General features: G+C 42.8%; 1 protein-coding gene across 1 annotated transcript; it reads right to left on the bottom strand.

Moving 5' to 3' along the window:
• Window positions 1-613: 613 nt before the first annotated feature.
• LOC146972989 (D(1)-like dopamine receptor) lies at window positions 614-8,405 on the bottom strand. The gene is made up of 3 exons (XM_085801005.1): window positions 7,797-8,405; window positions 2,875-3,467; window positions 614-956 (listed from the first exon to the last, which is right to left on the bottom strand). Exons 1-3 carry the CDS (start codon window positions 8,403-8,405, stop codon window positions 614-616), a joined length of 1,545 nt encoding a protein of 514 aa, XP_085657131.1.
• Between the last annotated feature and the right edge of the window lie 16,173 nt (window positions 8,406-24,578).

Consider the following 24,578-nt stretch of genomic DNA (forward strand, 5'->3'; position numbering starts at 1 on the left):
TGCCATAATCCCTATAGTCATAGCAGTAGGTTCGTTACCTTTAATTGTCGGTGCAAGCTATTTTTAGAACGGCGGAGCAGAGCCGTGAGCTGCTCAGAGCTATACGCTACGGAGGCTCATTATGGGGTTTCTTGGTTTCCCTCATCAAACTCATCAAATACACAATCCAACAACTCCACAACGCTCTGGTGGACAAGTTGTGACCTGCACATTCACCACGCTATGAGATAATAACACAACGTTACCACACAGAGTTGTTTTAGAGGGAAATTCATGCAAAACCTCTGATGCGCGTTGCCTTCAGGGACAGTTTTTCATCAAGCAGTCTCTGTTTTTCCCTCTAAAACAACTCTGTGTGGTAACGTTGTGTTATTATCTCATAGCGTGGTGAATGTGCAGGTCACAACTTGTCCACCAGAGCGTTGTGGAGTTGTTGGATTGTGAGTTTGATGAGGGAAGCGTTCTAAAAATAGCTTGCACCGACAATTAAAGGTAACGAACCTACTGCTATGACTATAGGGATTATGGCAATGGGGCAATTTGCCAAAATGTTCAACTATCCCTTTAAGTCCTGAACTCAACTTTATGCTTTTATTTTGAAGGAAACACAGTCCTATTCCTCCTGGTGCACCTGTCCAGGTATCAGTGCGTCGCTCTCCAGCCCGGCGGCCGAGGTGAATGGCGTGATGGTCTCCAAGGAGATCTCGGGGTCGTCCTCGAACTGGACGGTGTTGGCGGGAAGCAGCAGCAGCCGGTTGTGGCTCTGAGAACCGTTAGAAACCAGCGACTCCTCGTCGAACTGCGCGCTCATGTCGCGGTCCGACCCCACGGTGACGGCGTGTGGCGGGTGGTGGAGGTGCGGCTGCGCGGGGACCAGCGCCTCCTTGTGGAGCGTGGTGTCGTGGTGGTAGGAGACGAGCTCGTTGCTGAAGTTCACGGCCTCCACCGCGTTGTTGCTGTTGGAGCAGATTAATTTATTTATTTATTTATTTAAAACAGGGACAATGCACAAAAAACATGAATCTTGTAAAACAAGAAGAGATGCTTTGAGCCAGGTTATAGCAACAATTGACCCTTTGTCAAGGCCTCGCCCCCCACCGTTACTGTTGCTAGGTTGGACAAACAATGGTCACGGAAGGGTTAACTCCCATTGGAAACCATTTAAAATTAGGAAGATTTAAATTGCTAGTAAGATAAATTTGAATTAACTTACACATCAGAAAAATGGTGTCCGTGATAGAAGACAGACGTGGCTAAAGATCGGTTGAATGGGCATTACCCGACTTTTCCGAAAAGTGGGGGAAAATCATTGTTTTGGTCGCTAACGGCGCTAGCTAACGTTAGCTACAAGCTAATCTCCGCCGATCTCCCGTTTCTCCTCGTAAAGAAACTTCACAAAGTTCAAAAGACATTAGTAGCGGTAATGTTACGTTTACTAGATAACTTTGAAGGTATTAGATCTTCTCTGTCTATGAACACGACCAGAGAGTGGACTGGAGAATGCCTACAGCTCCCCCTAGTGGACCACCCCCAAACCCTATTATTAAGCTCAACTAAATACATAACAGAAGGTTAAAGTAATATATTATATACAGTACATAGGCTAAGTATGTTTATTGATGTCTTGTGTTTAGGGAATGGGATAAAAATGATTCCAATACGTTCCAGATATCGTGAGTTGCTACTGCAGGAACCCCAGGCACATTTTAACCATATTGAAAAATAATAAAGTAGTTTTTGCCCAAAAGTTGCTGTCTACCTATCTCGTTTCATAGGGTTTCATTCCAGGGTTGTCCAACCTTAGAATGTTGCGCAACACGTGACATAGGACATAATAACCATAATATTTAAAAAATTGACAGAATGCACTAATAAAAGCAGGAAACAGGAGCGCCAAATCATAAAGTGCACAATAGGAACTAACAGCACATACACTCTCTCTCACTCTCATCACACATTCAAACACATACACATACAATACACAGATAACAATCATCCTCCTCTAATAACCACACTCATAGCCAGACACATACACACACTCACATAATACTCAACAATGTGTGCAAACTTGCTTACTTAGTAACCAGCGCTTTGACAGGCATGAGAATGTGTGAGGATTTGTACATAGAATAAGTTCTGTGGGAAGGACATTCCACTGACTCATGGCCAGGGCCGGCCCTAGGATTTTGGTGGCCCCCTAAACAAGATTTTTGTTTGTAGCCCACTCTAAGCGCAAACACCAAATCACTGCTTAAAACTGAATACAGACATGTTTATCCCTTCTGAGGTTTGAGGCCATTTTCTCGACTTTAACATATTTTCTAAATTTATCCCTACTTGCAGATGTAACAATACTCAAGTGTTTTATGTCTAAATATTAGAACCTCCGCTGTAAGCACACTGAGGCCAGTTTGTCCTAGAACACTGTAGAAAGAAATAATTTAGGCCAAATGCTGGAAATTTGAGGTCTGCTTTTTGAAAAATGTCAAATCCCTTGTGAAAACACTCCTTCAGTCATGAGAATGAACTGTTTTGGTGCTTGAAATAGGATATGAATACAGTAATAGATAAGTGTAGAAAACTGTTGTCATTCTGCCATTCTATTTTCACCAAATGTATCAAATGTGAGATAAAAGAAGCTGAATATTGACTTCACATTACATATAAAGCTCATAGCTGCACGTGCAGACCTCAGGATGTTTAAATGACTTGATGAACCCCGGTACCTTTCTGATCATGTGGCCCCCCACCTAACGGCTGTGGCCCTGAACAACCACATAGAGGGTTTATGCCAGGGGCCGGCCCTGCTCATGGCCACACATGAAAAAGAAGAGCTGCCAAACTGAGTTCTACGTTGAGGAACACTACACTCACCCCTCGTAACAGATCCGGTTGCAGCCGAGGATGGTGGTGAAGGCGCGGCGGAAGTCTGCGTTGAAGGCGTAGATGATGGGGTTGAGCGAGGAGTTGGCCCAGCCGAACCACACGAAGACGGCGAAGGTGGTGTCGCTGACGCACGGCGCGTCGCAGAACGGCACGGCGCAGTTGAGGACGAAGAAGGGCAGCCAGCAGAAGACGAACACGCCCATGATGATGGACAGCGTCTTCAGGACCTTGGTCTCCTTCTTGAACGAGGACTTGAGCGAGGCCTCGTCGTGCTGCTGCTGCTGCTGCTGGCTGCGGTTCACGCCGTAGCCACCGCCGTGGTTCTGCGCCTGCGCCTGCTCCGCCGCGCGCTCCAAGGACGTGATGCGGCGGATCTGGGTCTGGGCGATGCGGTAGATCCGCGTGTAGGTGGCGATCATGATGACCACGGGGATGTAGAAGCTGATGAGGGACGAGGAGATGGCGTAGGTTTTGTTCAGGTTGGCGATGCAGCTCTTGGCGCCGGCGCTGCTGCTGCTGCTGCTGCCGCTGCTGTTGGAGAAGTTCCTGCCGCCGCCGGCGACCATCATCGCCAACGCCTCCTCCATCTAGGGACGGGACCATATGAACATTTCATGTGACAGTTATTGTGGCCAAAATAATCGCGATAATGAAGCGGTCGGGTTGTCAACATCTTGTTTGTCTTTCCAGTCATCATAGTTCAACATTTTGGCAGATTGGCCCATTGCCATAATCCCTATAGTCTTAGGTGTTGGTTTGTTCTCAAAGCTACGCTACAGAGGCTAATGGGATTTCTTGGTTTCCCTCATCAAACTCATCAAATACACAATCCAACAACTCCAAAACGCTCTGGTGGACAAGTTGTGACCTGCACATTCACCACGCTATGAGATAATAACACAACGTTACCAGACAGAGTTGTTTTAGAGGGAAATTCATGCAAAACCGCTGATGCACGTTGCCTTCAGGGACAGTTTTTCATCAAGCAGTCTCTGCATTTCCCTCTAAAACAACTCTGTGTGGTAACGTTGTGTTATTATCTCATAGTGTGGTGAATGTGCAGGTCACAACTTGTCCACCAGAGCGTTGTGGAGTTGTTGGATTGTGTATTTGATGAGTTTGCTGAGGGAAACCAAGAAATTCCATGAGCCTCCGTAGCGTAGCTCTGCCCCGCCGTTCTAAAAATAGCTTGCACCAACAATTAAAGGTAGCGAACCTACTCCTAAAATTATCATTATGGCAATGGGCTAATTTGCCAAAATGTTGAACTATCCCTTTAAAGCAGTACTAAAGAACTTTCAGTTTTGGTTGAGTTTGGCGGCGCCTGTGGACCAAAGCGGTAGTGTTTTGCCTGAAGGAAGACTCCATTTCCCATGAACACTAGCGTGAAGCCCTGTAAGTAGGCTATCCTGCATTAAAATTAACAGAAGACATAAAAACTAAGTTTCTGTTTCCAGTGGATCATTTCAAAACACAAACATAATCCATTGCTAAAGTGCTGTTTTTCCTGTTCCCTCCTTGTTGTGACTCGCAAAAGTGAAAGTGAAAGTAAAGTGAGAGCCGGGTTCCTACCATGCTCCTCAAAGCTGCTTAGTGCCAGAGAAAGAGATACAGACCCCCTCAGACCACGACAGAGGTGTCATTCAACTTGTTGTAAGTCGATGTATCATCACAAAAGTTATGAAAATATTTTATGAAGGTTGAAAAGTTACTTAGTGTTGGTTTAACCCTTTTAGACGCGGGGTAACAGTTACAGCGGAGCCTCTGCCATTCACGGCCATGACTGAACTAAAAGCTTTAGGGCAGGGGTATTCAATTAAAATTCATTGAGGTCCAGTTACTAAACTTTCATCCAAGTGAAAGGTCCGAACCTTATAAAGTCCAAATGGTGTCTTATATATAAGCTATAGCCTACCCCAACGAAGTGCATTTTCATATCTATTGTCAATTTTCAACACAGGAAACATTTAACATAGTGCACTTTTATAGTAAACAACTAGCTTTTTTTTTAAAAATTTTTTTTACCATGAATAAAAGTAGCTCCCAGGCAAATTAATTTAAGGCCTGTATTTCAATTAAAGAGAACAAGACCGAATAAATAAGGGGGTTTCCCTGTTTGTTTGTTTGTTTGTTTGTTTGTTTGTTTGTTTGTTTGTTTGGTGCTTTTTTCTTTCTTCCTTTCTTTTTTTGAGGCCAAGGTGTCAAAAGCATCTTGATAGCTGCACTGTCATTGTATTGTCCCCCTCCATTAAATATGGAGGAAGGCTGAAAATCACAGGATATGTCTGTTCTGTTCTGGTGATACAAGTCAGTAGTCCTGAAATAGGTGTTTCTCTAACACACATTCTACACCTCTGAAGCGACGTCTTCCCGCATACGAGCTTCCTGCTCCTTCCAAACGGGGCAGAGCTCCGCGTGAAGAAGTTTACAGACCGAGGGAGAACCGGGGGTCAACACAACACCGGCGGAGAAGCAGGAAACAAGCACGTCGCACCGCTACGGCGTTGTGAGCGCACATTAAAGTAATGGGCTTGTGCGCGCAAGAGACCCTTCTGAACGGCCCCCACACGCGCGCACACACGCTTAACCAAGGCGGCCGCGGCGGCCACAAACGCCCAGCGGCTCGCCTTTGACTTCAGCATCAACTTTTTTTTATTTTGGAGCAAGGCTGTCATCACTCCGTCTCCTTTCTCTTTCCCTCTCAGACGCACTGGCCGCACCGGGTAAACAAACGATCTGATTGGCTCAATTGAGTGAAGCTGCCGTATTGACCTATAGCTGAGCCCGCTGTCCCGTCGGAAAAAAATGTTATTATTAGAGATTGGTCTCGGGTCCGGATCGAACCATCACTCGGTCCGGGTCCGGACCGAGGTCCGCCATTTGGTGATGCCTGCTTTAGGGCTTTTCATTTGAAGGTCTAGAAACAGGAAGTCGTGACACTCACTCACTGTCGCTCGCTTTCTTTCTTTCTTTTTCCCAGCACATATCAATGTTGTTTCAACGAGTAGCGGTGCTCCCGTGAGTAGAATTAGCTGTGATTTTGTGAGCTTGTTATCCGTGACGAAAACGACGGGGCAATATTGGCTAGCGAGCTAATGTTAGCAGCAGCTAATTAGCCAGCTGGTCGACTGACTTGACTCTCGTCTTCACATGTTGCCACTGTTGACATTCAGCTACGTGAGCTAACGTTAGCCGGTGATATTCACCTCGGAATCATCTGAGCTCACAATGCGCAGGGTGTTTAGCCAGGAGGAGGAAACTGAGACAAGCAAAGAAATAAAGCACATTTTACCTTGAGTCCCACATAGATAGAGGTTGTTTTTTTTTTCGTGTCTTGCCTCACTCCCGAGTCCATGACCAGCAGATAGACACCATCCTTTCGACTGTGCGTGCAGTAACAAGGGAGATAGAGCCGTATCGCCCGTAATTAGCTTAGCTCAAACACTGGAAGTGTATAGGTAGCGTTAGCCTGCCTCCACCTAAAGTCGCTAAATAGCTTAGCTCAAACACTGGAAGTGTATGGGTAGTGTTAGCCTGCCTCCTACCCGAGCTGAAATCAGCAGTCAGAAGCTGATTTCATTTTAGCTCTAAATTCTATAAATATATCACTTTACAATTTTGTTCAGACAAATTTGGCGCTACTCAAGCTAGCCGTTGTGACCAACGCACTTCCGGTTACTTTCACAAAATAAAACACCCGTTGCCCTTTACATACAGAAAACCATGACGATAGAATTTGTGCTTTTACTTTAAAATAGGAAGCTAACCTACCCTCTATGTAGCTAGCTTGAACCAAAATAAAGCGTCTTTGCTTGAACCCTCCGTTTTGACCGATCTCGTCCCGTTAGCGGCATTTGACCGCTCAAGATGCCTTACCGGAGAGTTTTGTCAGCTCTGAGACGAAGATCGGCCCGCCGGTTTCCGTTAAGAGTTGCTGAAGAGTTTCTCTGATGACTTTAGGTGGAGGCAGGCTAACACTACCCATACACTTCCAGTGTTTGAGCTAAGCTAATTAGCGACTTTAGGTGGAGGCAGGCTAACACTACCTATACACTTCCAGTGTTTGAGCTAAGCTAATTAGCGACTTTAGGTGGAGGCAGGCTAACACTACCCATACGCTTCCAGTGTTTGAGCTAAGGTAATTACGGGCGATACGGCTCTATCTCCCTTGTTACTGCACGCACAGTCGAAAGGATGTTGTCTATCTGCTGGTCATGGACTCGGGAGTGAGGCAAGGCGCAAACATTTTTTTTTGCCGTATCCCTTTAAATTGGAAGTGTTGGCCAACAGAGCACAGAGATGCTATGCAAGAAAAACATGGTGTGCTGCGCGCCTCGCAAGGATTTCCAAATTTACAATAAATTCAGGATTATTGCTATTATAAGATTATGACAATTATCAAAATATTCAAACTTCTGCACGATTAAATAATCGTGCATGTTTTTAAAGGGACAACGAGGAGTTTTGGAAAAGCAAAGCGTTTTCACACTACATTTATGAGCCTCTGCGCACCGTGAAATCCTTTAACCGGCGCAAGACAGACTCATGTTTTCATTCATCAAGAATTAAAGTCAGAGGTTGGAAGACGATCACATACCGTCGTAGTTCCCACCATAAACGGAGATTCGGCGGCGTTATTCTCATGACTCGCCACGAAACCGAAAGTAAAGAAACGCTGGTCGGCTCGCCCAGCATTTCCACCACCACTAATAATAACAAAATAACCATAGAGACAAAACCATAGATTTATAGAAAATGGAGCCATTAACAAGTGGTAACGTAGATTCATCCACATTAATATCAGACTTTTCTTATTGTCGCGGAATTTTTCGTTCTGCCGATGGAGAAACTCCTCGTTGTCCCTTTTAATCGCGATAAACGATAATATGGTAAACCGTCCCATCCCTTACCTCCATCATCATCATGTCGCCCCGCTCCTCCTCCTCCTCCTCCTCTTCCTCCCCGGCCCGGTGCCAGTTGAGCTGCACGGGGATGAAGGAGATGAGGATGGAGAGCGTCCACGCCACGCCGATCATGACGAAGGCCACGCGGTGCGTCATCTTCCTCTCGTACTTGAAGGGGCTGGCGATGGCCCAGTAGCGGTCCACGCTGATGATGCACAGGTTGAGGATGGAGGCCGTGGAGCACATGATGTCGAAGGCGATCCAGACGCCGCAGAAGCGAAGGCCGAACAGCCACGTGCCCGTCACCTCGGTGATGGCCTCCCACGGCATCACCAGCACGGCCACGAACAGGTCGGACACGGCCAGAGAGATGACGAAGAAGTTGGTGACTTTGGAGCGCAGGTGGCGGAACTTGACCACGGCGGCGCACACCAGCGTGTTGCCGAGCAGCGTGGACACGATGAGGAGGAAGAGGACGCAGCCCACGAGGACGCGAACTCCACCACCACTGCTAGCTCCACCGTCTTCCTCCTCCTCGTCCTCCTCACCGCCGCCCGTCCCGTCCAGCTCCGACAGAACTCGGGTGATGTTAGTCCACGTCGTGTAGTTTCCCATCGTGTCCGCGGAAGGTGATGCCGGCAAATTAAGGCGAGACACTACAGGCAAAAGGCACTGCTTTTTCATGGACTGATCAATTTTGAGCTATTTTTCTTCCTTAACATGTATTCTCCCAGAAAAGTCAAAAGAAATGGACAGAAAATCCACATTAAGTTGGTTGTTTTACTTCATTTTGTCTCTTTCATCAGTAGATTTATTCTAAATTCGCCAAAAGTTAGTCTGACCCATGTCATGTCAGGTATCATAGTAAAGCTCTCTTTCTCCTGAACAATGATGTAGGCTCCAGAAATTGTCATTTCCTTTGTGTCAGCAACCAATCGTAAAAGTGTGATTTACATTAACAATCTATGGAATTTTACAGTCCAAGTCTTTAATGGTCGTTTTCTCATAAAGAGTTTTTCTGATTCAGACTCTAGGCCTTTTTCATGCACTGATCAATTTTGAGATTTTGGGCTATGTATTCTTTCAGTAAAGTCAAAAGAAATGGACAGAAAATCCACATTAAGGTGGTTATTTTACTTCATTCTGTCGGTAGATTTCTCCTAAATTCGGCAAAAGTTGGTCTGACCCATGTCATGTCAGGTGTCATTGTAAAGCTCTCTCTCTCCTGAACAATGATGTAGGCTCCAAAAGTTGTCATTTCCTTTCTATCCGCAACGAATCATAAAACTGTGATTTACATTAACAATCTATGGAATTTTACAGTACAAGTCTTTAAAGGCCGTTTTCTCAGAAAGAGTTTTTCCTCAGACTCTAGGCCCGAAATCTCCACTTCAGCAGCACCTACAGACACCAAACCTTCCACTTTGATCCCTTTCTATATTCTGAAGGTTTTTACAGAGGGGATTGTTGATATATCATTCACAGCCACATTTATACACCATTTTATTACTAAAAACATGGCAACATTTGATTTTTTTTTAGGGCTGGTGACAGTATTTTCTCATTTACAGAGTGATAAAAAGAGATATCCAAAATCCTCCTTTGTAAAAACTTCTGACTCTAATTTGTCAACAAAATAAAACAAGAATTTTGAAAGTAGATTTATCCATTGTTCAGATTTCTGTTCTGGAAATATATGCAAATTAGCGCATATTTCATCAGATATTGCCTCATTTACATATTTAAACATTACATTTGACAAAACTTGTAATACAAAAAATATTTGTCTTAATGTGAGTGATAAACTTGGGAAGTTTCATGGTGATATCTGTTATTTATTTATTTTTTTTACCCTATTCACCTGTAGTGTCTCATCTTAACATCCAGACTCACTCACCGTCTCCTCGCGACGACAAACCACTTTAATCCATAAACATCCAGAAGCTCAGAGTGGAAATAAGAGATAAAGACCAAAAAACAGGTGAATAACAACAGTCTGATGATCTCATCCCGTCTCCGGTCCTGGTCTGGTCTCTTCTGGTCTGAGCACCGCGCGGACTCTCTCGTCTCTCACTAGTGTCACGCGCTCTCAGACTCGGTCGCGCGCCGTCAGGTGGAAGCTGCTGCTGCTGCAGGTGATCGATCACAGAGACCCGGGTCAGAACCGGTCAGAACCGCATGCACGTGAGCAAAGTTTCCCGCTCCTCCGGTCATCGATGTCATCAGAGAGAGAGAGAGAGAGAGAGAGAGAGAGAGAGAGAGAGAGAGAGATGAAGCTCAGTGAGAGAGAAAAAAGAACAACGGTGACAGGGAGGGGCTGCTCTGTGTCTCTGACCTGAATAATATAATATTAACATATAATAGGCTATAATATAATATTTCTTTAAATAGCCTACATAATTTGACTAATATTTGAGCATCTACTGGACACTGGTCTGATTCTGACTTTACAAATGGGCTGAAACAGCAGTGATATTATGAACAATAGAAAATATATATTTAACATGTTTTCAGCTTCTTTTTACTGGTTTTAAAATAATCTAGTCTGCAGATAATAAGAAACTAAACATCCAGGATGCAATTTCTCATTAATCTTCTGATCATTATCTTTGTAAAACAGCAGGGACTTTTATTATAACAAACATTAACCACAATATTGATTTATCATTGGAGGAGGCAGAACAATGAATCCTGCAGGACTTTAGCTTGGAAATTAATGCAAACTATAAATTGATTATGGTCAATTTTATATTGATTACTGCAACTGCACAAAACCTCATACTGCTCTGCTGTTAATAGTCCTCTTAGTGTAGATGGTTCAGTTCTCAGCTCTGTCTCTGGATCTGTATTTATTCACAAATAGAAAAAGAAACTAAACTAAAACCTGAAGCATCTCAACATGTCAGGTTCTTCATCCTGCTGCTGCTACAGTTCAGAGTACAGACCCATTCATGAAGACTGATGACAGTTGAGTGGTGATGTCGCCCCCTGCTGGTCCCAGACTGAGGGACACGCTGGAACCTTTTTTCCAGTTGGGCCTCACTTGAAGATCTCAAAGTCCTCCTGTTTTGAAAATGATTTGACGGCCCACAGGCAAGGCAAGGCAATTTTATTTGTATAGCCCGTTTTTACAAACAAGGTCGGGAATCACTGTTTTCATAACTCATATACAGATATCTATCCAGCTTTTATTGTGTATTTTCATGGCACGACCTCATTGTCTGTTTGCACTAGGGGAGACCGAGGGAAGATGAGCCACTTTCCATATCCAGGATCACTACATCAAGACAATTATAGTTTAAAAAAAGTTGTGGCTCAACTTACACCGGGTATGGGGTAATAAACAGCAGGAATGTATTTACTGTAATTATACAAATCCAGAATCTAGATTTAATAATTAGGACATGTACAGACAAAATACACTCATTTAGTGTGTAAGGCTGGTGGGTCAAAGTACCCCAGGCTCCCTTACATGTGACTGTACAGTACGATCTTATTTATTTTATTTTATTTAAAGCAGAAGTAAGTGGAATGTTTGTGTTAATATAAGTCTTAAATAGTTGTATCTTCCGACAGCAATCACTTCTATAGAGTGTTTGGTCTGAAACACGGGTCTGTCAGTCACTCTGCTCTGCTCTGAGCCCAGGAGAAAACTTTCCTTGTATCCTACAACCTTTATCCAATGAGGAGGGAGAACGGCATAAAGGGGCAGTCCTCTCTGTGTGTGCAGCCAAGGGATGCGCCTGAATGTGGTGACGTAGGGACGAGGGCGGGGACTGCTAACTCCATCTGCTGACAGGAAGTTAGACAAAACCACCGGATCGCTTACTTCTGCTTTAACTTTTTTGTATTATTCCTTTTCTTATTCATGTTAAAGGGATAGTTCAACAGTTTGGCAAATTGGCCCATTGCCATAATCCCTATAGTCATAGCAGTAGCAGTAGCAGTAGCATAGCAGTTCGTTAACTTTAACTATAATAATAACACAACATTAACAGACAGGTAAGTTTAATTGTTTTAGAGGGAAATTCAGAGACTGCTTGATGAAAAACTGTCCCTGAAGGCAACGCGCATCAGCGGTTTTGCATACCGACAATTAAAGGTAACGAACCTACTGCTATGACTATAGGGATTATTATGGCAATGGGCCAATTTGACAAAATGTTGAACTATCCCTTTAATTTACTAACTTAATCAACATATTAAATCTGAATCTGATTCTTCAGGTCACTGGAGGTGCAGCCCCGACCCGACCACCAGATGGCGCCGTCGCTCTGCCGTTCTGACCCTGGATCAGTCGTAGCCGAGGGTTTGATGCTGTGATGCGTTCACTGTCCTGCTGCAACACGGGGACGCATGGTGGTCAGATACAGGATGAAGAAGGAGAAGAAGACACCGGTTATGTCTTCTTCTTCCTCCTCCTCTTCCTCCTCTCTCCTCCTGGTCTCCATGCCGACGGTCCTGAGCCTCCATGTTGTTGGTGTTGGCAGCGGCGGCTGGATGACGTCGTCGTCGCCCCGAGGCCTCGACATGAACTCGTCCTCAGATGAACTCCGATGGCGCTGAACTCCAATAAACCAGGAAACACTCGGCTCCTTTTGGTTTTTTGTGTGTTTGTTTGTGCGGCTGCAGGTCGTGGTTGTTGTGTGATGGTTTGTGTGATGGTTGTGTGATGGTTTGTGTGATGGTTTGTGCGTCGCCACCTTCACATTCTGCCATGTTTGTGAGGTCACGGTGAGGTCACACTTCTCTCTGACACCATACATGAGCGTGATGCTTCAGACTGAGGCCTCGCAGCTGCAGGCAAACAAACATGTGTGTGAGTCTGTGTGTGTGTGTGAATGCAGGACAGTGTTGGCATTGTTTGCTGTATTTCTGTGTGTGTGTTTATGTGTGTGTGTTTGTGTGTGAGAACAATTGGTGTCAACCTGCGTACACACATTCCTGAACTTTCTGCATCTCCTCTTTTTATTACCTGCTCCTCTTCTCTGCGGTTGCTACTGTACACTTTGTTTTTATGTTTCATGTGCTCGGTTAAAGCCTTTCCCTGCATGTGTGTGTGTGTGTCTGTGTGTGTGTGTGTGTGTGTGTGTGTTGGCGTGCACCTGTAGCCGCGGGCGGGGGGCGGGGCCGGCGCTGACGCAGGCTGATGGAGCTGGACGGCGGCCCAGCTCCTCCTCACCTGTAATTACGCCCGGTAGCAGATTTGGCTGCGGCGGCTGCTGCATCGACACCGAGGTGAAGAGTTGAAGCTCTGATCGCCGTGGAGACGCTGCAGCAGCAGTTCACTGCAAAAACTCAACATCTTTCCAAGAATATTTGTCTTATTTCTTGTCAAAATGTCTAATTTCTAGTCAAAACTAATCTCTTTCCACTTAAAATAAGACTCATCACCTAAAAATGAACTTGTTTTGAAATTATTTTCATTTGTTTCAAACAAACTTTCACTTGGAATAAGTAGAAAAATCTGCCAGTGAAAGCAAGTTTTTTGTGGAGGAAGAAAAACTTGAAAATTTGCTTGAAAGAAGTAAAAAGTGTCTAAAAACAAGCAAGTTTTTAAATGTGATGAGTCTTATTTTAAGTATAATTAGATTTGTTTTGACTAGAAATAAGACAAATATTCTTGGTAAGATTTTGAGTTTTTGCAGTTCATAGTTCACGGTTCCAAAACTGAACTAGTTCATAGTTCTGTTTTCTTTTCTTTTCTTTTTTTTCCCCCCTATGTTGCTACCAGCTATTATTTTTCGACATTATTAGCCTCAGCCCATATGGAACCACAGACAGTTATTTTTGCAGTTTTAACCTCCTAGTTACAGTTACTACTTTACTTTCCCTAAAAAGTGACTGAGTTACAACGTGATGAAAGTAATTAATTACCAGGAAAAGTTACTATTGCATTACTATTTTATAAAATTCTCAAATATGTCAAATTACTTGGACTTCCGTCTTCCCTTCGCCCGTCCTTCTGCTTCCTTCCTTGACCTAATCTGTTCCTTCCCTCCATTTTTCTTTCCTTCCTTTTTCCCTTCCTTCCTTCCGTCCTTCCTTCCTTCCTTCCCTTCATCCTTACTTCTTCTTCCTTCCTCTTTTGATCTAATTGGCCTCCATCTTTCTTTCCTTCCTTCTTTCCACAATCCTTTTTCCCTTCCTTCCTTCCTTCGTCTTCCTGCCTTCCTTTCTTCTTTCCCTTCGTCCTTCCTGCCTTCCTTCCTTCATTTTTTTCCTTCATCCTGCCTTCCTTCCTTCTTTCCCTTTGTCCTTCCTTCCTTTTTTCCCTTCGTCCGTCCTTCCTTCATTTCTTCTTTCCCTTCCTGCCTTCCTTCCTTCGTGCTTCCTGCCATCCTTCCCTTTGTCCTTCCTTTCTTCTTTCCCTTTGTCCTTCCTGCCTTCCTTCCTTCTTTCCCTTCATCCTTCCTTCCTTCCTTCCTTCCTTTCTTCTTTCCCTTCGCCTGTCCTTCCTTCCTTCTTTCCCTTCATCCTTCCTTCTTTCCCTTCTTTGACCCAACAGGAGGGTTAGGTGTGTGTGTGTCTGTGTGTGTGGGATGTTTGTCTAAGTGTGTGTGGACTCAGTCATTCTCACGACATGTTTCTCTCTGCCGCCGCCTCCAACCTGCTACTGTGAAATCAAAGGCCCATGTGTATGTGTTTCTCTGTTTGTGTGTCTGTTATGTGTGTGTGTGTGTGTGTTGTGTGTGTGTGTGTGTGTGTGTGTGTGTGTGTGTATGTGCACGTGGCGGCGTTGAACTTGCATGAACCTGCAGGTCGTGATGCAGTGTGAAGCCGGCAGCAGCAGCAAAGCGGCGGCGGCGGCGGCTTCGTCTGAAGGCGACGTGGCCGTTGTCTCACTAACATAAACAACAGAGTGTGTGTGTGTGTGTGTGTGTGTGTGTGTGTGTGTGTCGCGGCTGCTGCTGCTGCTGCTGCGGGGCGCGGCTCACCTGGCCGCTCACCTGAGGGAGAGAGAGAGAGAGAGAGAGAGGATCTGATCCAGAGTCTGTGTAAACAACTCAGAGACAATGAGCTCATGTGGATCGTTGTTCTGCTTCACCACTCTGGTTCGTCTGAGTGCAGCCGACAGAAGCTGCTGCTGCTGCTGCTGCTGCTGCTGCTTGTAGAGACATGAAGAGTGTTTGATATGAGACAATCACACACACACACACTTAAACACACACACACACACACACGTTACTAAAATATTTCTTATTACCTGAACACTCTGTCCATCACATGTTGGAGCTACTGGTTGCTTCTTTTTCCTCTAGTGTTTTATTTTGAAGGCTCTGAGTCTCTCTTCTGATTGGCTGACTGTTTTCTAAAGTGATCCAATAAAAAATACAGCAGATTTCAGAATAAAACACCCAGAGAAACCAAATCCTGCAAAGTTGTTGTGCTGCTTTGTTGTGACATCACTAAGTGACAGGAAGTCCTGACGGCTGGTTTTAAGGCTCAGTTTCTGAATCCAGGCTGTGTGCATTTCTCTGTGGACTGAGGCTTTGATACTTTCACAGTATTAATATAGAACCTAGAGCTGCTTTATAATCACACTACACATGGACATCTACCTTTATACTGTATGGAGCTTTAACACAAACATCTACCTTTATACTGTATGGAGCTTTAATACAAACATCTACCTTTATACTGTATGGAGCTTTAACACAAACATCTACCTTTATACTGTATGGAGCTTTAACACAAACATCTACCTTTATACTGTATGGAGCTTTAACACAAACATCTACCTTTATACTGTATGGAGCTTTAACACAAACATCTACCTTTATACTGTATGGAGCTTTAATACAAACATCTACCTTTATTCTGAAGGAGCTTTAATACAAACATCTACCTTTATACTGTATGGAGCTTTAATACAAACATCTACCTTTATTCTGAAGGAGCTTTAATACAAACATCTACCTTTATACTGTATGGAGCTTTAATACAAACATCTACCTTTATACTGTATGGAGCTTTAACACAAACATCTACCTTTATTCTGAAGGAGCTTTAATACAAACATCTACCTTTATACTGTATGGAGCTTTAATACAAACATCTACCTTTATTCTGAAGGAGCTTTAATACAAACATCTACCTTTATTCTGAAGGAGCTTTAATACAAACATCTACCTTTATACTGTATGGAGCTTTAATACAAACATCTACCTTTATTCTGAAGGAGCTTTAATACAAACATCTACCTTTATACTGTATGGAGCTTTAATACAAACATCTACCTTTATACTGTATGGAGCTTTAACACAAACATCTACCTTTATTCTGAAGGAGCTTTAACACAAACATCTACCTTTATACTGTATGGAGCTTTAATACAAACATCTACCTTTATTCTGAAGGAGCTTTAATACAAACATCTACCTTTATACTGTATGGAGCTTTAATACAAACATCTACCTTTATTCTGAAGGAGCTTTAATACAAACATCTACCTTTATACTGTATGGAGCTTTAATACAAACATCTACCTTTATACTGTATGGAGCTTTAACACAAACATCTACCTTTATTCTGAAGGAGCTTTAATACAAACATCTACCTTTATACTGTATGGAGCTTTAACACAAACATCTACCTTTATACTGTATGGAGCTTTAATACAAACATCTACCTTTATTCTGAAGGAGCTTTAATACAAACATCTACCTTTATACTGTATGGAGCTTTAATACAACCAGCTACCTTTATTCTGAAGGAGCTTTAATACTAACATCTACCTTTACTTTGAAGGAGCTGTAACACAAACGTCTACCTTTATTCTGAAGGAGCTTTAATACAACCAGCTACCTTTATTCTGAAGGAGCTGTAACACAAACGTCTACCTGTCTCCAGGTGCAGTGAGGTGACATCGTCAGTGAGTGATGGAGGACAGGAACAGGAACAGTGCGGAGGACTTGACCGTCTTCTGACCCTTGGGGGTCTAATGACCCTGGAGAACGAGTGTGTATTGTTGTTGCAGCAGCTGCTGGTGTTAGTTAGATCTTATCCTGCTCTTCAGACTCCATGTACTTTGGACTAAATAGTTTTTTCTTATCAGCCGTGTTGTAAAAACACAGACCTCACTGTCAGGATCGTTCTGGTCTTTACAGGAGCGTGTGTTTCTCCAGAAGTTTGATCCAGACAACATCTGGACTTGTATGAGGAAGTGTTAGTGCCAAGGCCGTAATTACCATATACATTGGGGGGGACACATCCCCCCCAATATTCAGATATGCTAAAAAATTAAAATTAAAAAATTAAAAAGTATCCCATGTGTTAGCGAATTTACCGTACTTTCCAGACTATAGCGCGCACTTGAATATAAGCCGCAGGTTTTCATGTTGTGACATGAGATATTTCCACAGAAAGACAGTAGGAACTGTGACAGTCTGTTTTGGTTACGCTCCTCTCCTCCATGTGCATTTGTTTATAACGAAGCCGACGAAAAATCAATAAATGGAGCGGTGGAAAACGTTACATAACATATACGATGTTACAGTGTGTGTGTTTGTGTAGTCTTAACCGTCATGAACAAAAGATTACGGGTTACGGAGCATGTTTGTGTTGCGGTGCAGCAGAGATGAGAGCTGGGAGACCGGGGCGGGGAAAAAGTAGCGGCTTATATATATATATATATATATAAAGAGAGAGATTTGGTCCCCCCCAATGTTGACTCCATGGTTACGGCCTTGGTTAGTGCCACTGTAGGTTAACGAAATGAGCTGGAGGAGGAGGAGGAGGAGGAGGTGAATTTCAGAGTTTGAAGTCGCAAATTTACCAGAAAAAAGCCCCAAATTTCAGGAAAATACACATAAATCGTCAAGAAAACGATTCAAATCCAGGACGATCTATAACCTGCCAACATCCATGTTCCTGCTGCTGCTCCTCTCGGTTTTATCTGTGGTGTTTCCTCAGTCTGAAACACAGTAAAGTCCATTTAGTGTTGGCTGTAATTTCTAAACTGATTAAAGGGACAACGAGGAGTTTCTCCATCAGCAGAACGAAAAATTCTACGACAATAAAAAAGTCTGATATTAATGTGGATGAATCTACGTTACCACTTGTTAATGGCTCCATTTTAGATAAATCTATGGTTTTGTCTCTATGGTTATTTTGTTATTATTAGTGGTGGTGGAAATGCTGGGCGAGCCGACCAGCGTTTCTTTACTTTCGGTTTCGTGGCGAGTCATGAGAATAACGCAGCCGAATCACCGTTTATGGTGGGAACTACGACGGTATGTGATCGTCTTCCAACCTCTGACTTTAATTCTTGATGAATGAAAACATGAGTCTGTCTTGCTCATAAATGTAGTGTGAAAAAACTTTGCTTTTCCAAAACTCCTCGTTGTCCCTTTAAAGTTTCTTTCATTTCACTTTGGGGCAGAGGATATCTTCACTCTGATCTTATTCTCATATAGGTTTAGTTCTGATTGGTCTCTGCATGTTTGATATTGTCGCCGTCCTTTTGCTTCTTCTCTTGTTGTTTTCTAGCGACTGACGGACAGTGAAGTGACTCGGTGCTGCCCCCTGCTGCTGCAGTCTGTCACTGTATAGACTCTGCTGCGACGTTCACACCTCGATGCTTGGAGACAAATTAACTGTAGTTTAGTGTTTTATTTTTAAATGTCTTTTGGGACACGATGAACTTTCTGTCCATTTAAAGTTGTATAATCTCATTTTAAACCAACGGTGGACGACTGGACGTCTTCCTGAGAGCAGCAGCTGTAGGTCTGCAGACGAAGACAGAGAGAGAGACGACAGGCCGGAGCTTTTAGGTGGGACGGTTGAAGGTCTGAGCAGCAGGAAGACCAGGAAACTTCAGTCATAAATATTTACAGAAAGAAAAGACAGGAGCCGTTCTGGACGTGTGATTGTGATTTTGTCACGTGGGATAAAACCAAGAAAGAGCAGAGGGTCAGAGAAAGTGCAGCGGTGTCATTAGTCATGAGTGTGTGTGTGTGTGTGTTTCCTGTCAGACTGTTTCCTGCTTATTATTTCAATCCATTTAAATTAACATTTAATATCGAAGCCACCGTTAGAAGAGATGGAGGACAGGTGATGGACGGAGGAACGTCTCTGTGATAGATCATGTGACTTATTTGACTAAATATGTTCATATATTTAAAAGTCTTATAATCAAAACAGTTCATCACAGTGTAAAAGTTTGAGTTTCAATCACTTCATTTATCCCTTTATAAAAGATAAACAGAAAAACAAAGTAGTTGTGCGCACATCCAGTTCTATTTTAGACCCGGTGTTTATCAGAGAAAAAGGAAAAAGAGAATATCCACACACTGGATTAAGGCTCCCGTATGTTTATTAGGTAAATGAAACGTTTCGACCATCCTTTTAAAAGATAAACAGACCATCGTGACTATTCAGAAATGAAACATGTGGATGGTTTGTCATGAACTGAACAAGTAACTTTCAGTTCAATTAAATAAAAACTTTGCGACATAGAGCGCGGGTCAAGAAAAGAACAACAACAGTCACATCAGAGCAGCGAACACAAACTACAAATAGATCTGAAAAGCAAATGAATCATGTGAAGTGGAGCTGAATAGAAAACATATAACAACAGGTAATGAAAAGATGCTGTACGGTGCAGGTGACGCACAATCAGACGTCAGAGGGTTAAATTATTAACACAATGACTTCGTTAGCGTCTCGGTCCTCGACCAGACGAGACCAGAGAGACATGAAAGACATGAAAGAGCAGAGTTCAACAGACTCTCCCTCCCTCTCTCCCTCCCTTCCCTGCCTCCCTGGCTCTAAAAGCCTCGGAGCTTTCAGACCACTTGTTGCTAATAGAGGGATATTTACCCTAACGGGAACAGAGGCGGGGTGGAAGCCCAGGTCACTGCACTCAGCAACAACACAGCTCGCTCTGCTTGTACAGCGGGGACAGACGGACGCACTGTAAAAAATGTCGGTCTGAACTATGATGATGATGTTGTTGTCGCAGGCGGCAGGTTCACTGCAGGTTCACTACAGGTTCACTACAGGTTTAGGATCACTACTAGGGTTGTGAACGATAAACCGATGCAACCGGATATTAAGTTTAACAAGTGAGAGATACGGCTGTGTCGGTATAGCAGCCTCCTGAATCGATACAAATTAGCCGTGAATTCCTAGATGAATCGGTTGTAGAGACATGGATCGGTTATCGCGAGACTTGGAATCGGTTGCGAGGACGTGGCACATCATGATTGGCTGTGATGACGTGTTGCTTGGGAATTCAGTAGCCTACGTATGGGCTAGAGTGCCTAGCTGTTAGCGGTGTCTTTAATAACTCATAACTCTATCAATTTTTTTCCAGCGAATATCTTAGTTACAACATGATTCGCTAACTGGAGTAGTTTCATGTTGTGTCCCATGTCTAAAAATAAATACATTGACATGTGATTTTGTTGTTATTCTTTTTTTCTTTTTCTACTTTCTTTTTTTGCCAGTGATTTAAAGCAACAATGCTTGGGGATATGTGGTCTTTTATATATTTGAAAAGACTGGAATATTGTACTGTGGCTTACTGTAAGATAGTCACTTTCATAGAATTGGCTTCTTTATGTTATAAAATATCTATTAACCGTAGAATTTAATCGAATCATATCATCTTACACTGTACCGATTCGTATCGAATCGGTCTGTAATTATAAAAGGATATCATTTTTAAATCGTATCGTAACCCGTGTATCTAGATGCATATCGAATCGTTTATCACAGAGAGATGTGCAATCCTAATCACTACAGGTTCACTACAGGTTCAGGTTCAATACAAGTTCACTACAGGTTCAGTAAAGGTTCACTACAGGTTCAGGTTCACTACAGGATCACCACAGGTTCAATACAGGTTCAATACAGGATCACTACAGGTTCAATACAACTTCACTACAGGTTCAATACAGGTTCATGAAGCTTCATGTTTCATGGAGGTTTTGTCTGATGAGTCAGTTTAAAGCCATGACTGGAAAATCTAATAATAGACAGTAGCCTAATAATTTGGATTATTCTGTCAACTTTGGTCGAACGTTCCAACTTTAAACTTTCTGTCACTTATCGTTTGACTTTGATCGGCCCAAGTAGAAGCTCATGTAACCCAGTAGATAATTGGGACTGATAATATTGTTGTTTCCCATATATTTTTTTTATTGATTAACCCTCATTAGTTTATTATTCTGTCAATAATATTAATTTTACACACACTCAGTCTTTATTTGTTGTATTATTTGTAAGAGAAAGTAGTCCCACCCTCTTCTCGCTAGAGTTACAGTGCGGAGTGAGAGTGCAGAGTTAGCGCGGTGCGGAGTCAGAGCAGCAGATGAGAAACACGGACGAGAAAGTCAGTAAGAAGTCACGAAAACGGCGGTTGTTAACTCACTTATCATTATCAACACAGAATAACCCTGTAAAGTGTAGGCTACCTACCTGAAGCAGAGAGGCGGTCGAGGACCTGTGGGTTATTGTTTTCGGCAGAGACTCGGTGAGTTGCTCGAGCTAACTAGCGCTAGCACATGCTAACCGTTAGCCACATCGTGATTCAGTGCGTGAGATGGCAGAAAGCTTGTCGACACATGAACGTGACTTGCCGCTACTGTTTGTTTACTCTGTGTTTTAAGACTTAAAGCTGCATATTTTTGCTCTGATAATCTGATGAAAACAAATGAGGTGTGCTATTTATTTTCCTGTGTGTGTGTATTCATTCCGAGATGCACTGTTTAGGGTGTGTGTCTTGTTAAATACTGCTAAGCATCTCCATTTAACTTATCACAAAGGCAGAAATTCTGAAGCCCTGAATTGATATTCTGATGTGTGTTAAAGGTGCATTTAGCTAATTTCCAGTTCATAATTCAATGAAAATGTGTGAAATAGTTTTAAAAAAAGGATTAAAATGAACAATATCTCATGTGGGAAAATGAGTTAAAATTATCATAATTCATGGTTAAGTAGCTAAAATAATTCATGTTGATTGAAAATGATTAAGAATGTGTGAAAATACTCACCTTGAGATAAAAAAAGAGAACTGTACAGTTAAAAAGATAATTCATTTAATCACTATTGTGTTCCAGTAGTGTGTTGAGATTTATGTATTGAATGGCCATGAGAGTAGTTTGATGATTCTGTGTAGTGACAGCCCTGTCTTTATACAGGCTAGGTTTTTCGAGACCCTTCAGAAACCCTTAGATGTGGATCTGGATTCTCCTGGTTGATGGAGATGGCGAGTCAGTGAAACCCTCCTTACCCAAAGGAGCAGAGAACCAGCACCTGAGCCTGAGGAGGACATCCAGCCCTTCTTTACCTTAATGAGTGTGTCTGTGGTAGGACCACCACACACACACCTGACTCCTGAACCCCTGACTCTTTGAACTTTCCCCTGACTCGACTTACACACGTTTGACTGAAGCGCGCTGACTAACAACAACATTAAAGGAACATTCAAGGAACATTACGTTTCCAATTGGATACTTTTATTTGGTTTTATGTTAAAGAAAGACTGTGGAACATTGAGCAATCAGATGTCATTGCACTGAATTTAATTTTAATTTTATTTTTATTTGCATACAATTTAAAGGGACAACGAGGAGTTTCTCCAGTGGCAGAACGAAAATTCTGCGACAATAAAAAAGGCTCATATTAATGCAGATGAATCTACATTACCCACACTTGTTAATGGTCCATTTTTGATAAATCTATGGTTTTGTCTCTATGGTTATTTTGTTATTATAAGTGGTGGTGGAGATGCTGGGTGAGCCGACCAGCGTTTCCTTACTTTCGGTTTCGCGGACGCTGCCCGGTGGGTCATGAGAATAACGCCACCGGCGATTCGGCAGCGTTATTCTCATGACCCGCCGGTTATGGTCGGAACTACGACGGTATGTGATCGTCTTCGAACCTCTGACTTTAATTCTTGATGAATGAAAACATGAGTCTGTCTTGCGCCGGTCAAAGAATTTCATGGTGCGCGGAGGCTCATAAATGTAGTGTGAAAACACTTCGCTTTTCCGAAACTCCTCGTTGTCCCTTTAATACAGTCAACTTACTTCCAACATACTTCGTGGCTCCATTGTCTGTCACTTCCTCTTTAAACCCTCTTCTACGAACCTAGTCTGTGGTCCAAAACTTTGTAGTACCTAGTGGGTTACACTCACTTTGTGGGGTTTTTTATGTCCAGTATCAAAGTTAATATAAAAGGTCAACAGGTGATGAGCTGCAGAAAACCATCACAACACACTGAAATAAAAAGATGGTCAAACAACTTCCTGTTCCTGTTTTTATCACTTTCCCTCATTTTGAGTGAGAAAAAGCAACAAAAATTATAAAACACGACACTAAAAGCAAAAGAAACAGGGCCTTTGTAAATAGAACCTCCATTTAAACCCGGTTATCCCATCGGCTGGGTGGTTGTCGGTTCGTGTCCTTTCTTGTGTCCACGTTGGGGCTTTGTTATCTGAGGACGCTGCTGAATTATGACGGCCAATCATAACAATTTTAAGCCGATGAAAGGAAGCTATTAAAAACAGGCCCGGGACGAGGGTGAAGTTCTGGGCAGGGACGGACGGCGAAGGCAGCAACAACACGTTATGTGAAAAATAAAAACAAAGAAAAAGCGGAACAGCGACGGAGTCAAACGTCCTGCGTCGTGGGTTAAGCCCCGGCATTGGGAAAACACCAGCAAATTAGCAGGAATAACTGCACGGCGGTGTTTGTTGTCATTCCGGAGTCAGTTATGCCTGGTGCTGCCTCGCTGTAACCCCGCCGCCGTGACACCTATCTCTGCGTTAAACAAATACGCCGAGGTCCCGACCTCTCCGTGTTTGGATTCGCAGGCCGGGAGCCCAGACAGCCGCGCTGCGCTGCGACGTACGAATCAACACAAACCTCCGTACAGGAATGCAGCTGTGGCCACGGACCCCAGGATGACCCTGAGAGTGAGAGTGTGTGTGTGTGTGTGTGTGTGTGTGTGTGATACATACATAATCACACTGCACCACACACACACACACTGGTGGTGACACTTTTCTGATTATGTATGTTAAATGTTTGGTTCTGTTCTGCTGGTTTGTGCAAAAATCATCCTTATTTCATATTTTCTACCACAGGCTTTTTTTAAATGTAAGAAATGAATAATGAATTGATCGTTAATTTTCCCAATGATCGGATAAGGACGTGCATTAGACTGACTGGTCCCACTAACCCGACGTCCAGTCTGAACTCAGTCACATATTCACCTGTACCTGAACTCACCAGCAGGACGCCACTGTTCCTCTAGTTTGAACTCTTGGTCGCCTCTGAATATTTATACATTTATGAATCAAAGACGTGATGCAACCCAGTGTCAAGTCATGAAACCGGTATTTTTCCATAATCTGACTCAAATGTGGAATAAATGTAATTCACTTTTACAATGCAACACTATGTTTCTTGACAAATTCAACATAATTTGTAACATTATTTAAAAATAAAACTTTTTGTTTGTTTATGTTCTACTCAGTGTTGCCAAAATGCATTGAAATTCAAATATAGAAACACAGCAATGAATCTGTTTCAATTCAATGTTTTCAGGAGAAAGTATACTTTTTAAGTTCACTTAAATCCACTGTAGGTAGATCAAATATTTACTGTAATATTGATCAGTCTTTTGTGGTTACACTGACTTTTGTTTAAAAAAAGGCTCAAATATCATTTCATATGACAAAACTAACATGTAGACAAAATGAACATTTTAACAAATCTGATGCTTTTAAAGCTTTTATTTGTCACTGGCTCTTATTCAGATTTACAGTAATTCTG

This window comes from Trachurus japonicus, chromosome 15, assembly GCF_045865225.1.
Source record: "Trachurus japonicus isolate A0001 chromosome 15, Traja_1.0".
Taxonomy (NCBI): Eukaryota; Metazoa; Chordata; class Actinopteri; order Carangiformes; family Carangidae; genus Trachurus; species Trachurus japonicus.